At 40.6% G+C, this 13,000-nt stretch overlaps 1 protein-coding gene across 14 annotated transcripts in view; it reads right to left on the reverse strand.

The window, feature by feature from the left end:
- Positions 1–13,000, reverse strand: part of VPS13B (vacuolar protein sorting 13 homolog B) — a 795,150-nt gene that overhangs the window by 159,529 nt on the left and 622,621 nt on the right. For all 14 annotated transcript variants that reach the window (XM_089898526.1, XM_089898529.1, XM_089898532.1 and 11 more), the window contains one exon: positions 4,537–4,739. In XM_089898526.1, coding sequence (XP_089754652.1) covers positions 4,537–4,739 — 203 coding nt within the window. The remainder of the gene's footprint in view (positions 1–4,536; positions 4,740–13,000) is intronic.

A 13,000-nucleotide genomic window follows, 5' to 3' on the forward strand; every position in this document is an offset into this window, starting at 1 on the left:
CAAACAAACTACTCTTAATTTGGCTACATTTGGTAAAAATGATGGTAATTTTAGAGAGAAAAAGATTATGTTTCAGTGAATATTAAATTCTGGTTTTGTGAATGGGGGGTCTGTATTTATTAACAATTAACCTCCTAGGTAGTTCCCTGCTGTCATGCTATATTAATGTAAAGTTTAATTGAAGGACACTCTAAGTTTGTTTCTGAAGTTTATCTTAGTAATCTATCTTTGAATGAAGATCAGATGCCCCAGGACCTGGAACCAGGAGATTGTGCATGCTGAAACAGACATAGTTTAAAGACTATCTCCAACCTGGACGGAAGGGCACTTATCAGGTACTCTTAACTAGCTCATGAACAGTGAAACTGAAGGGAATGACTCCTGGATTAATTTCCACTCACAAAGGGCCCCTGCAGTGGACTGGCCTATGGAGAGTGTGGCTGACCTCAAAATCACCTTAAAACAATGCTCAAACAAAAGAGAAACTACACTCATACTAGGATGAGAAGACGACATCAGAAGTAGACAGCTTGCCCAAGATCCTGGACCTAACTCGTATGATCATTTATAATGTTTTCTTGACTTCTTGGACCCTTGCATATGAATCAAATGTTTTCCTATCATGGGGCACGATCCTATGCTAGTTCTTTTTTTTTTTTTTCCTATGCTAGTTTTAAAACTCAATCCAGTTGTTGGGTTTGTGGCGAATTACCTGTGTCTGGTACTTCTGGGTTACCTTGGTGGATTTCTCTACTCCAAGGCTCTAATTGGTTGGCTCTTAGGAAATTTATTCTAGAAGAGAGAAATTATAGTCCTATTTAGGCCACTATTAATATTACTAGGTGGGATCCCCTCACCTAGCCAATTAATGATCCTACTCTGACTCTGGCCATAAATTTTTCTTTATTACTCAGGCTCAATCATAGCAACAAGCAAAATTTCAGCCAAGGAATAAGACCTCCCACAATTATGGGATGGATTTATGTAGTTAACACCAGGCCATGGTAATTTAAGTTTAAAGGCTCCTCTATGTTGGGAACAATTAAATCATAGTAAGGATAATCAGTCTAGTAACACTAGGAAACTGGGCTGGGTGCCTTATGGACAGTGCCAATATAAAATTTACCTTAAAGATAAGGATTGGTACAGAACAGACTAAGTCAGACAACCTGGGATATACTGGGCCACACCTAATGGAAGCTTGCTTAATTCTTACTTATGACTTCACTACTACTGCTAGCTATGTTATCTGTATTTCACCTGTTTTACAAAATTGTTGTTTCTTACATTACCAAATGTGTGACTGAGCCTGTCATAAAATGACGATATATGGTTCCATGTAAGATCAATGATGGTAATAGTGTAACTCTAGATATGGGAAGAAGCAACAAGAGGGAATATTTTCCTGGACTGTAAGAGACTAGTAAGACAGGTGGTCCAGAGACTTTTTGACTACTCCTGTGGCCTAGTCCAGTAAGAGCACATTGAGTAGCCTATCAGAAAACTCTTTTGCAGGCCTTGGAATGAGCATTCCTAGCCCCATGGATTGAAATGCCCCCACAAACCATGGTCAAATTTATGACCATGAAGGGGCCCTGCTGACTGGAAAGCAGCACTTGCCATTGGCACTTGCTGTCTGTCTCTACAAAGATTAAATCATGAGCCACTGCAGCTGCTGACCTTCAATACCCCCTGAAAGGAGTTCACAGTTGACATCAGGAATGAGGCAGTCTGTTCTCTGGGAAAAACTGGCAGAACAGGCCTTCAGACAGTTAGATATTTTCAGGAGAAGATTTTTTGAGCCGAAATTCTTGCATCTTCTCATACCTAGAGAAACACTAACATCATTAATGGTGACATCTGCTTTGCCTGTAAAGGAGAATATTACAATTAAAAGTCAAAATGGAAAAAAAAAACCAACAAAAAACAAACTACCAATGGCATTTTTCACAGAACTAGAACAAAAACTTTCACAATTTGTATGGAAACACAAAAGACCCCGAATAGCCAAAGCAGTCTTGAGAAAGAAAAACAGAGCTGGAGGAATCAGGCTCTTGGACTTCAGACTATACTACAAAGCTACAGTAATCAGGACAGTATGGTACTGGCACAAAAACAGAAATATAGATCAACGGAACAGGATAGAAAGCCCAGAGATAAACCCACACAATATGGTCACCTTATTTTTGATAAAGGAGGCAAGAATATACAATGGATAAAAGACAGCCTCTTCAATAAGTGATGCCAGGAAAACTGGGGAGCTACACGTAAAAGAATGAAATTAGAACACTCCCTAACACCATACACAAAAATAAACTCAAAATGGATTAAAGACCTAAATGTAAGGCCAGACACTATAAAACTCTTAGAGGAAAACATAGGAAGAACACTCTGACATAAATCACAGCAAGATCCTTTTTGAACCACCTCCTAGAGAAATCGCAATAAAAACAAAAGTAAACAAATGGGATCTAATGAAACTTAAAGCTTTTGCACAGCAATGAAAACCATAAACAAGATGAAATTACAACCCTCAGAATGGGAGAAAATATTTGCAAATGAAGTAACTGACAAAGGATTAACCTCCAAAATATACAAGCAGCTCATGCAGCTTAATATCAAAAAAACAAACAACCCAGTCCAAAAATGGGCAGAAGACCTAAATAGACATTTCTCCAAAGAAGATATACAGATTGCCAACAAACACATGAAAAGATGCTCAACATCACTAATCATTAGAGAAATGCAAATCAAAACTACAATGAGGTATCGCCTCACACGGGTCAGAATGGCCATCATCAGAAAATCTACAAATAATAAATGCTGGAGAGCGTGTGGAGAAAAGGGAACCCTCTTGCACTGTTGGTGGGAATGTAAATTGATACAGCCACTATGGAGAACAGTATGGAGGTTCCTTAAAGAACTAAAAATGGAACTACCACACGACCCAGCAATCCCACTACTGGGCATATATACCCTGAGAAAACCATAATTCAAAAAGAGTCATGTACCAGAATGTTCACTGCAGCTCTATTTACAATAGCCAGGACTTGGAAGCAACCTAAGTGTCCATCAACAGATGAATGGATAAAGAAGATGTGGCACATATATACAATGGAATATTACTCAGCCATAAAAAGAAACGAAAGTGAGTTATTTGTAGTGAGGTGGATGGACCTAGAGTCTGTCATACAAAGTGAAGTCAGAAAGAGAAACACAAATACCATACGCTAACACATATATATGGAATCTAAAAAAAAAATGGTTTTGACAAACCTAGGGGCAGGACAGGAATAAAGACGCAGATGTAGAGAATGGACTTGAGGACATGGGAAGGGGGAAGGGTAAGGTGTGACGAAGTGAGAGAGTGGCATTGACGTATATATACTACCAAATGTAAAACAGATAGGTAGTGGGAAGCAGCTGCATAGCACAGGGAGATCAGCTCAGTGCTTTGTGCCCACCTAGAGGGGTGGGATAGGGAGGGTGGGAGGGAGGCGCAAGAGGGAGGGGACATTGGGATATACGTATGCATTTAGCTGATTCACTTTGTTATACAGCAGAAACTAACACAACACTGTAAAGCAATTATACTCCAATAAAGATGTTAAAAAAAAAAAGAACACATTCACATTCTATCCAAATAGAAAATTATCAAGAAATAAGTTGGATATCCTCACACATTCAATACTTGGCTGCAAATCAAATGCATAAAAGGTTGCAATGTAAGGTTATATATTATGTTAGCCATCAGACATCATAATAGCTAATGACCTGTCATTAGGAAATGGTTCTTAAATTATTGCTGATGACACTGCTTGAGACAGGCTGACTACCTTGTAATTAGAAAAGTCTACACATAGAAAAAAGTTTATTGACTCAGACATTCCAAACATGTCCACACAAAACTTGTACACAAATGTTCATAGCAGCATTGCTCATAATAGCTAAAAGTGGAAAGAATCTAAACAACCATTAATTGCTGAATGGATAAATAAAATGAGGTATATCCATACAATGGAGTATTATTTGGTCATAAAAAGGAATAAAGCAGTGGCACCTGCAAAAACATGAATGGACCTTGAAAACATTATGCTAAGTGAAAGAAGCCATTCACAAAAGACCACATTTCATATGATTCCATTTACATGAAATGTCCAGAAAAGTCAAATATATAGAGACAGAAAATAGTGGTTGCCTAGTTCTGGAGAGGGAATTGGAGGATAATGGGAAGTGAATGCTAATGGATAAAGGGTTTTGGAGGTGGGTGTGTGAAAATGTTTTAAAATGGATTGCTGTGATGACCACACGACTGTGAATATAGTAAAAAACCACTGAATCGTATTCTTTAATTAGGTGAACTGTATGGTTTGTGAATTATATCTCAATAAAGCTGTTAAAAAAGTTTAGTAAAACAGCAATCTGACAATACCCTTTTCTCACCACACCAAGATTTAAAATTTAATGAAACAGTTCAAACAATGAACAAAGACTAGTTTAAAACTTATGGGAAAAATGGGGCCAATCCCAACAGACCTGAAGCAGACCTCCTCTTAAATCAATGGATATCTTTGGTATGGACTGTTCTGGGCCTGGATTGCCACTGTGTTTACACCATTTAGCTTCCAGATTGGCAGTAGCACAACATGGTCCTATCAGAATCCGACTTCTTTCTTTGAGACTTGTTTTAAGGAGAAAATCATTTACACTGAGTAGAAATGATGATCCAAGAATTACACCTGGAAAAAAAAAACAGAAGGGATGAAGAGGGGTATATGTTATAATTCTTCCTTGTCAAAGAAAAAGTATGTTTGGGTAAGAACTACCTGCATGTTTTAAGAGTATTAACTCATCCTTTGTCAGAGTTTTCTTTTCAGTTGGCTTTTCCCCACAGTTTCATGCCATTTATATAGAATTCTAGTTATGAAGCAGGTATACCTCACTCACATTCCTAACAAAGCAATATTTGCCAAAATGTTATGACTTTTTCCATGTGTGAGCATTTTAAGTTTTATGAGTAGAGACATTTTCATTAAATTGTGCAAGTTTTTCAAACACTACATTTAAGAATGAGAACAACTGCTTCATTTGTCTATTGTTAACATGATGGGAGAGGGCAATTTTCTGTGATTTCTTGTAGTAACAGAGTACAGTATATTACTTTGAGAGACACTCAAGTTTTTGACTGGCCCATGTTAAAATTCAAAACAATCAAAATATATAACATGTGTTTTCTAAAAATTTTAGTTTAATCCAAACTTCACACATCATAACCACTTGAAGTTTACAAAGTCTTAAAAACAGATAGTGGCAGGTTAGATTTATGAGAAAAACTATATGCTATAGTTCAAAGTAAATATACCCAGAAAAGGAATACACTTTAAAATGTAGCTTTTCTTTTGAACTTAAACTTGAAGTGTAGATCAAAACCTTTTCATAAAACCAATGGCACACTTTAAGATATTTCGATGCAAAGTTAGAGTGGTGGGGTTAACTTTCCCCTAAGGAGCTCATACTCTGAATTGTCATTGTGAATATTGAATTTCACCAGACCACGTATGTAATGCCCATGGCTTATTTTTCTAATGATATTTGATCCTTAAAAGAGATGAAAGAGGGAGTCAAGATGGCGTACTAGGAGGACGCGGAATTCCTGTCTCCTCACAACTAGGGCACCTACCAGGTACTGGTGGGGGATCACGGACACTTAAGGGGATGGGAGGAACCCCCAGTGACGGGGTAGGACATGGGGTGCGGGGAGAGTGAAGAGGGAGGAGAAGTGGAGGCGGGGTGGGACCGGCGCCCCTGAGGGGCTGCTGGGGGAGGGGAAGGGATCCCAAGCCGGAAGCGGGAAATTGGGGAACCATTGGGAGGGCAGAGGATCAAAAGGGAGCATGGCCAGGTTTCCCCTGCCTACTTGGACCCCTAGGAACCTGCTGAGATCCTGGGCCTGATCCTCTGCTGACAGAGGCCCCTCCAGCCACGAGGGTCCTGAAGGAGTGGGAGGGAGGGAAGGGGGAGCAAAAGTAAAGGCCAGACCTCTGGGACCAGCACCCCTGAGGGGTAGCAGGGGGAGGGGAGGAGTTCCTACATCCAGAGGGATGCACCCACAGTTAAGGGTCCAGTGGCCACGGGGGAGACCCTGGGGAAGACGGTGCGGGGGGTGGGGCATGAAGGAACAGAAGGGAACGGGGTCAGTGCCTTCCCTGTCCACTTAGGCACCAGGAAGCCTCTTGGGCTCCTAACCCTCTGCCCTTGGAGCCTTCCTCTTGCCGTGCAGAGCCCAAGCCCTGCCCCTACACCCCACGCAGGGCCCTACCTCTACATTTGGAGACCCCCTCCAATGAGCTGAGCCTAAACTGAACACAAACACCCTCACTCAGGGCCCTACCTCCAAACTCGGGAACCCCACACTACAGAGGCCCTCCTTTCCACGTGCTGCCTCCCCACCTTTCGCAGGTCCTAAGCAGAGGCCCTGCCCCACGCTTGAATGTCGCCCCCCCACCCACCTAGGTCCCGCCCCACCCAAAGCCCCACCCCTGCCTAAGTTCCACCCCCCACCTAAACTCTGCCCCCATAGGTAAGGCTTTTTTTTTTTTTTTTTTTTGCGGTACGGGCGTCTCTCACTGTTGTGGCCTCTCCGGTTGTGGAGCACAGGCTCCGGATGCGCAGGCTCAGCAGCCATGCCTCACGGGCCTAGCCGTTCCGCAGCATGTGGGATATTCCCAGACCGGGGCATGAACCGGTGTCCCCTGCATCGGCAAGCGGACTCTCAACCACTGCGCCACCAGGGAAGCCCGGCTGTTTTTTTTTTTAACGTCTTTATTGGAGTACAATTGCTTTACAGTGGTGTGTTAGTTTCTGATTTATAATAAAGTGAATCAGCTATACATATACATATATCCCCATATCTCCTCCCTCCTGCATCAAAAAGTTTCACAATTTGGGGCTTCCCTGGTGGCGCAGTGGTTGAGAGTCCGCCTGCCGATGCAGGGGACACGGGTTCGTGCCCCGGTCTGGGAAGATCCCACAGGCCGTAGAGCGGCTGGGCCCGTAAACCATGGCCGCTGAGCCTGCGTGTCCGGAGCCTGTGCTCCACAACGGGAGAGGCCACAACAGTGAGAGGCCCGTGTACCGCAGAAAGAAAGAAAACAAAAACAAAAACAAAAAAAAAGATAAAGCGACCATATGTGTGTGGGTTTATCTCTGGGCTTTCTATCCTGTTCCATTGATCTGTATTTCTGTTTTTGTGCCAGTACCATACTGTCTTGATTACTGTAGCTTTGTAGTATAGTCTGAAGTCAGGGAGCCTGATTCCTCCAGCTCCATTTTTCTTTTTCAAGATTGCTTTGGCTATTTGGGGCCTTTTGTGTTTCCATACAAATTGTGATATTTAATTTTTTTTTTTTTTTTTTGCAGTACACGGGCCTCTCACTGCTGTGGCCTCTCCCCCTGCGGAGCACAGTCTCCGGACGCTCAGGCTCAGCGGCCATGGCTCACGGGCCCAGCCGCTCCGCGGCATGTGGGATCCTCCCAGACCAGGGCACGAACCCGTGTCCCCTGCATCGGCAGGCGGACTCTCAACCACTGCGCCACTAGGGAAGCCCGTCGCTTTATCTTTGATAAAGGAGGCAAGAGTATACAATGGAGGAAAGACAGCCTCTTCAATAAGTGGTGCTGGGAAAACTGGACAGCTACATGTAAAAGAATGAAATTAGAACACTTCCTAACACCATATACCAAAATAAACTCAAAATGGACTAAAGACCTAAATGTAAGGCCAGATACTATAAAACTCTTACAGGAAAATTTAGGCAGAGCACTCTATGACATAAATCATGGCAAGATCCTTTTTGACCCATCCCCTAGAGAAATGGAAATAAAAACAAAAATAAACAAATGGGATCTAATGAAACTTAAAAGCTTTTCACAGCAAAGGAAACCAAACAAGACGAAAAGAAAACCTTCAAAATAGAAGAAAATATTTGCAAACGAAACAACTGACAAAGGATTAATCTCCAAAATATACAAGCAGCTCATGCAGCTCAATATCAGAAAAACAACCCAGTCCAAAAATGGGCAGAAGACCTAAACAGGCATTTCTCCAGAGAAGATATACAGATTGCCAACAAACACATGAAAAGATGCTCAACATCACTAATCATTAGAGAAATGCAAATCAAAACTACAATGAGGTATCACCTCACACCAGTCAGAATGGCCATCATCAAAAAATCTACAAACAATAAATGCTGGAGAGGGTGTGGAGAAAAGGGAGCCCTCTTGCACTGTTGGTGGGAATGTAAACTGATACAGCCACTATGGAGAACAGTATGGAGGTTCCTTAAAAAACTAAAAATAGAACTACCATACGACCCAGCAATCCCACTACTGGGCATATATCCTGAGAAAACCGTAATTCAAAAAGAGATATGTACCACAATGTTCACTGTAGCACTATTTACAATAGCCAGGACATGGAAGCAACCTAAGTGTCCATCGACAGATGAATGGATAAAGAAGATGTGGCACATATTTACAATGGAATATTACTCAGCCATAACAAGAAACGAAATTGAGATATTTGTAGTCAGGTGGATGGACCTAGAGTCTTTCATACAGAGTGAAGTAAGTCAGAAAGAGAAAAACAAATACCGTACATTAACCCACATATATATGGAATCTAAAAAAGAAAAAAAAGGTTCTGATGAACCTAGGGGCAGGACAGGAATAAAGACAAAGATGCAGAGAATGAAATTGAGCACACGGGGAGGGGGAAGGGTAAGCTGGGACGAAGTGAGAGAGTGGCATGGACATATATATATACTACCAAATGTAAAATGGATAGCTAGTGGGAAGCAGCTGCATAGCACAGGGAGATCAGATCGGTGCTTTGAGACCACCTAGAGGGGTGGGATAAGGAGGGTGGGAGAGAAGACGCAAGAGGGAGGGGATATGGGGATATACGTATAGCATATAGCTGATTTACTTTGTTATACAGCAGAAACTAACACAACATTGTAAAGCAATTATACTCCAATAAAGATGTTAAAGAAAAAAAAAACTTAGAGATGAAAGATTAAAAAACACCTTAGGCCCACACCATACACGTTTCAAAGTAGAGTACCCACGTTGGCTTTTCAACTCTGTGGAGACTTGAAAACTGCATATATGTTGTATGTTCCTACTGTAGAAATAAGACACACAACTTCTAATCTTCCATAGAGGACAATCACACTCACAAAAGCATTAGGGTTAAGACTTTTGTTAAAAATTATGATGGTGAAAATCAATTTCTTAAATTTGTTCATCAAATACATAGTGGCACTAAGACTTCACTTCATTTACACAACTTTATTGATTCAGAGTTACAGTTAAAGAAAAAATAGGGCTTCCCTGGTGGCGCAGTGGGTGAGAATCCGCCTGTCGATGCAGGGGACACGGGTTCGTGCCCCGGTCCGGGGGGAATCCCACATGCCGCGGAGCGGCTGGGCCCGTGAGCCATGGCCGCTGAGCCTGGGCGTCCGGAGGCTGTGCTCCGCAACGGGAGAGGCCACAGCAGTGAGAGGCCCGCGTACCGCAAAAAAAAAAAAAAGAAAAAATAGAACAGTAAATAAAAAAGTTGAAACAGGCCCTCAAATACCCAAGAATCAAAAATTATCTTTATTAATGGAGCTTAGAACTTAAGTCACAATTTCTGACTTAACTGCATTACATTTCCTAAAATATTTACTTCTCAACAGTAAGTACTTGCTAAGTGAAACACACCAATTCATTATTCAAAAATTTGTCATAATGGGAGTATACAAGTATAGGCTTAATTCAGTACAGTCATCTAGCAAATGAGCATTAAGGGAATGTTAGAATTACGATACCCTTTGTTCTCAAATACATGCATCTTCGTATTACCCTGCAATGAAAAACCCAATTATCTGGTGGTAATGTTAATGTGAATGCTCTATTGGTCCCTCACACGAGAAGTGTTTAATATCAAAGCTCTCCTAGGGTTTTTTAAAAACCTTATTTAATGTTCATCAGGCACCCATATTGGATAATTTTGGAACCCACTTTGACGGTTCACTCTTAGATAGGTTTCCAAGACTTACCAATTTCTATATCATTTTACCCAACTCTATTATTTTAAAACATGAAGGAAGAGAGACCTTAGTAATCTAAGTGACTGAAAGGGAAGATCACACCACCTTCACCAGTAGATTGTGACCATCCCGGAGGCAAGGACCATCTTATGCAGTATAGGACTAGTCAAGACAATAGTTATTCAGGACATATCCTACTGTACTAAATGACAGTTTAGAATCTGATCCTATTTTCAGCTGTCACAATATATTTCTTAATTGACAGGCAGGAAAGAAAAGTGCTTAAATCTTTGCCATTCTTCATTTTGCATCATTGTATCACAGAATAGTAATGCTGGATGGAAGAGACCTTAGAAGCCATCTTTCCAAGTCCCTTCCTCTAAAAAAAAAAAAAAAAGAAACCCTTTTTATTTTGAAATAATGTTAGATCTACCTAGAAGTTGCAAAAATATACAGAGTTCTCATGTATCTTTCACCCAGCTATGTAACTATAGTACAGACACTGAAATCAGGAAATTCACTTTGGCATAACACTATTAAGTAATCTACAGATTTTATTTAAATTTAGCCATTTTCTTCACTAATGTCCTTCTTCTGGTCCAGGATGCAATCTAGGATCCTTAGTCTCCTTTAATCAGTGACAGATCCTCTAGCTTTTTTTTTTGTCTTTCATGACCTTGAGTCTCTTCAATAGTCCAGGCCAATTATTTTGCAGAATATCTTTCAATTTGGGTTTATCTGATGTTCTCCCTTTAGATGAGGTTATATGCATTTTTGGCCAGAATACCAGAGAAGTGATACCCTTCTCAGTGCATGGGGAAAGTGATATTGATGTTTTACTACTTGCTGGTAATACTAATGTTCATCACATGGCTAAAGTGGTGTCTGCCAGATTTCGCCACTGTGAAGTGGTTAATTTTCCATTTGTAAACAATAAGTATCCTGTGGAGAGATATCTGAAGATTATGCAAATATCCTCTATTACATCAAACTTTTACCCATTAATGTTAGCATCCATTAATGCTTCTTGCCTGCAACAATTACTACTGTGGTGTGTGGTAATGTTGATTTCCTATTTCTCTTACTCTTCTACAATTATTAACTAGTATTCTATAGTAAAAAGAGCTGTCCCTTCTACTCTATTTATTAGTTCAATTATTTATCTATACCAGTATGGACTCATAGATATTTATTTTATGGGTCCTAATCTAATACTATCTTTATTTTACTTTGTTGCTTAAATTGAACCAGCTTTGGCCATTGGGAACCCCTCCAAGCTGGTTCTTGTGTCACTGTGATATACCCCTATCATTTTTTGAGAGCTTCTTTACTTTCTGGCCACAAGATGTTTCAGGCTCAGTTGTATTTTTCCCATCCCATCTCTGGCATCAGTCATTTCTCCAGAGCTTTGCTTTCTTTTGCTGAAGAATGGCATCTCGAAACCAAAATCTGGGTGGTAGGTATGCTCATTGCTGCTAGGGTATCACTGTTTCTAGGGCCTCTCAGCAGAGAGGGCTAAGAAGTATATGTGCGTCTACTGCCCATGTATACACACACATCCAAATTACTGTATCTATCAGTAAATATATTAAAAATCATGAATTCATACTGGTACCTCTGGTTCTAATCCAAAACCACAGGATTTGTTTTCTAGCCTATTCCCTTTTCTTACTTGTAATCTCTTCCTACAACAGTGAGAAACCTGCAGAGTACTCCTTCTGATGTGTTGATGTCTGATCATCCCTAAAACATCACTTTGGAGAGAGTGGTCAAAATTAAAGCAAAAGAACTAAGACAGAAACAAAGGACAACTTTATTAAAGCAAAGGTAATTATCTATCAAAGAAAAGACTATCAAAAGCAAGGGCTGATATTTATCCCTAGAAGTCTCACTAAGTATGGGCTTGAAAGCATTTTTTCTGGAGCATACAGAAGAACGAGATTACCTTTCTCCTCTATAGCACTTTTCATTTATATGAAGATATTTGTAAGCATATGATAAAATCTTCTTTGTAGAAGTAACTTAATACATACAGAATCTGAACCTTACTGGATATTTCTACTGTGCAGCAATGGCCTCAAAATACTGATACTGTACTAAGTTTCTGAGGAAACTAGAACTGGAATGACAAAATTTGCATCATGATTCCTTACCGTATATTCCTCAGAAAGTGCCTATCCCTTCTCAAAGAAGAACGTGAGTAGGGTTGGTGGAAGGTCCTTCTTAACTCCTGAAAGTTACACAACTAGAAGTATTGATATTTATTAGCTAGGGTGAGGAGGGATATAAGAAAAAAATTCTAGACTTGCATTTTTACATAAAAACAATCAAAATGTTGACAGCTTTTGTGTTAGTGTGTACACTGTTAAACACATGAACATTTTCCTACTGTCATACAAATCCTATTCTTTCTTGCTTGGGTAGAGAGAATGAGAATTCTCCTAGAATTCTCAGGAGAGTAAAGGTAAAGGTAGGGACTGAGACCTTGGGAAAATGGCCTAGAAACAGGAAGCCAATGGTCGGGCAAACATTTGGGAGCCTGAAACAAGAAGAAAGAAGGTGGGTCAGACTCAGGTGAGCACTGAGGAGGGCAGGAGGAGACACAATGTGCCTGAAATACAAGAGACTTTACAGTTGAGGCAGGCATTGACCCAGCTACAGCTATATTCCAGCAATAGCAGAATTTAACGACTGGTTTTCTAGAAAGTAGACTAGTAGGCCTAGGAACCTGCCGAAATTTCTAGATTTTCAGGTTTGATACTCTCTGGAGTTTGATCTAGTTCAAGGATGAACATGAGGCTTAATGAAAACCAATGAGGTACAATAATACTTTGGGGAGAGTAACCTTTCCTCTTGGTTTCCAGTTTTGAAGGCAAGAAAATGAAGGTGTTAGAGCTGCTGGC

This window comes from Delphinapterus leucas, chromosome 17 (assembly GCF_059928025.1).
Source record: "Delphinapterus leucas isolate spDelLeu-1000000601 "Yukka" chromosome 17, BTC_Dleu_Yukka2, whole genome shotgun sequence".
Classification (NCBI taxonomy): domain Eukaryota; kingdom Metazoa; phylum Chordata; class Mammalia; order Artiodactyla; family Monodontidae; genus Delphinapterus; species Delphinapterus leucas.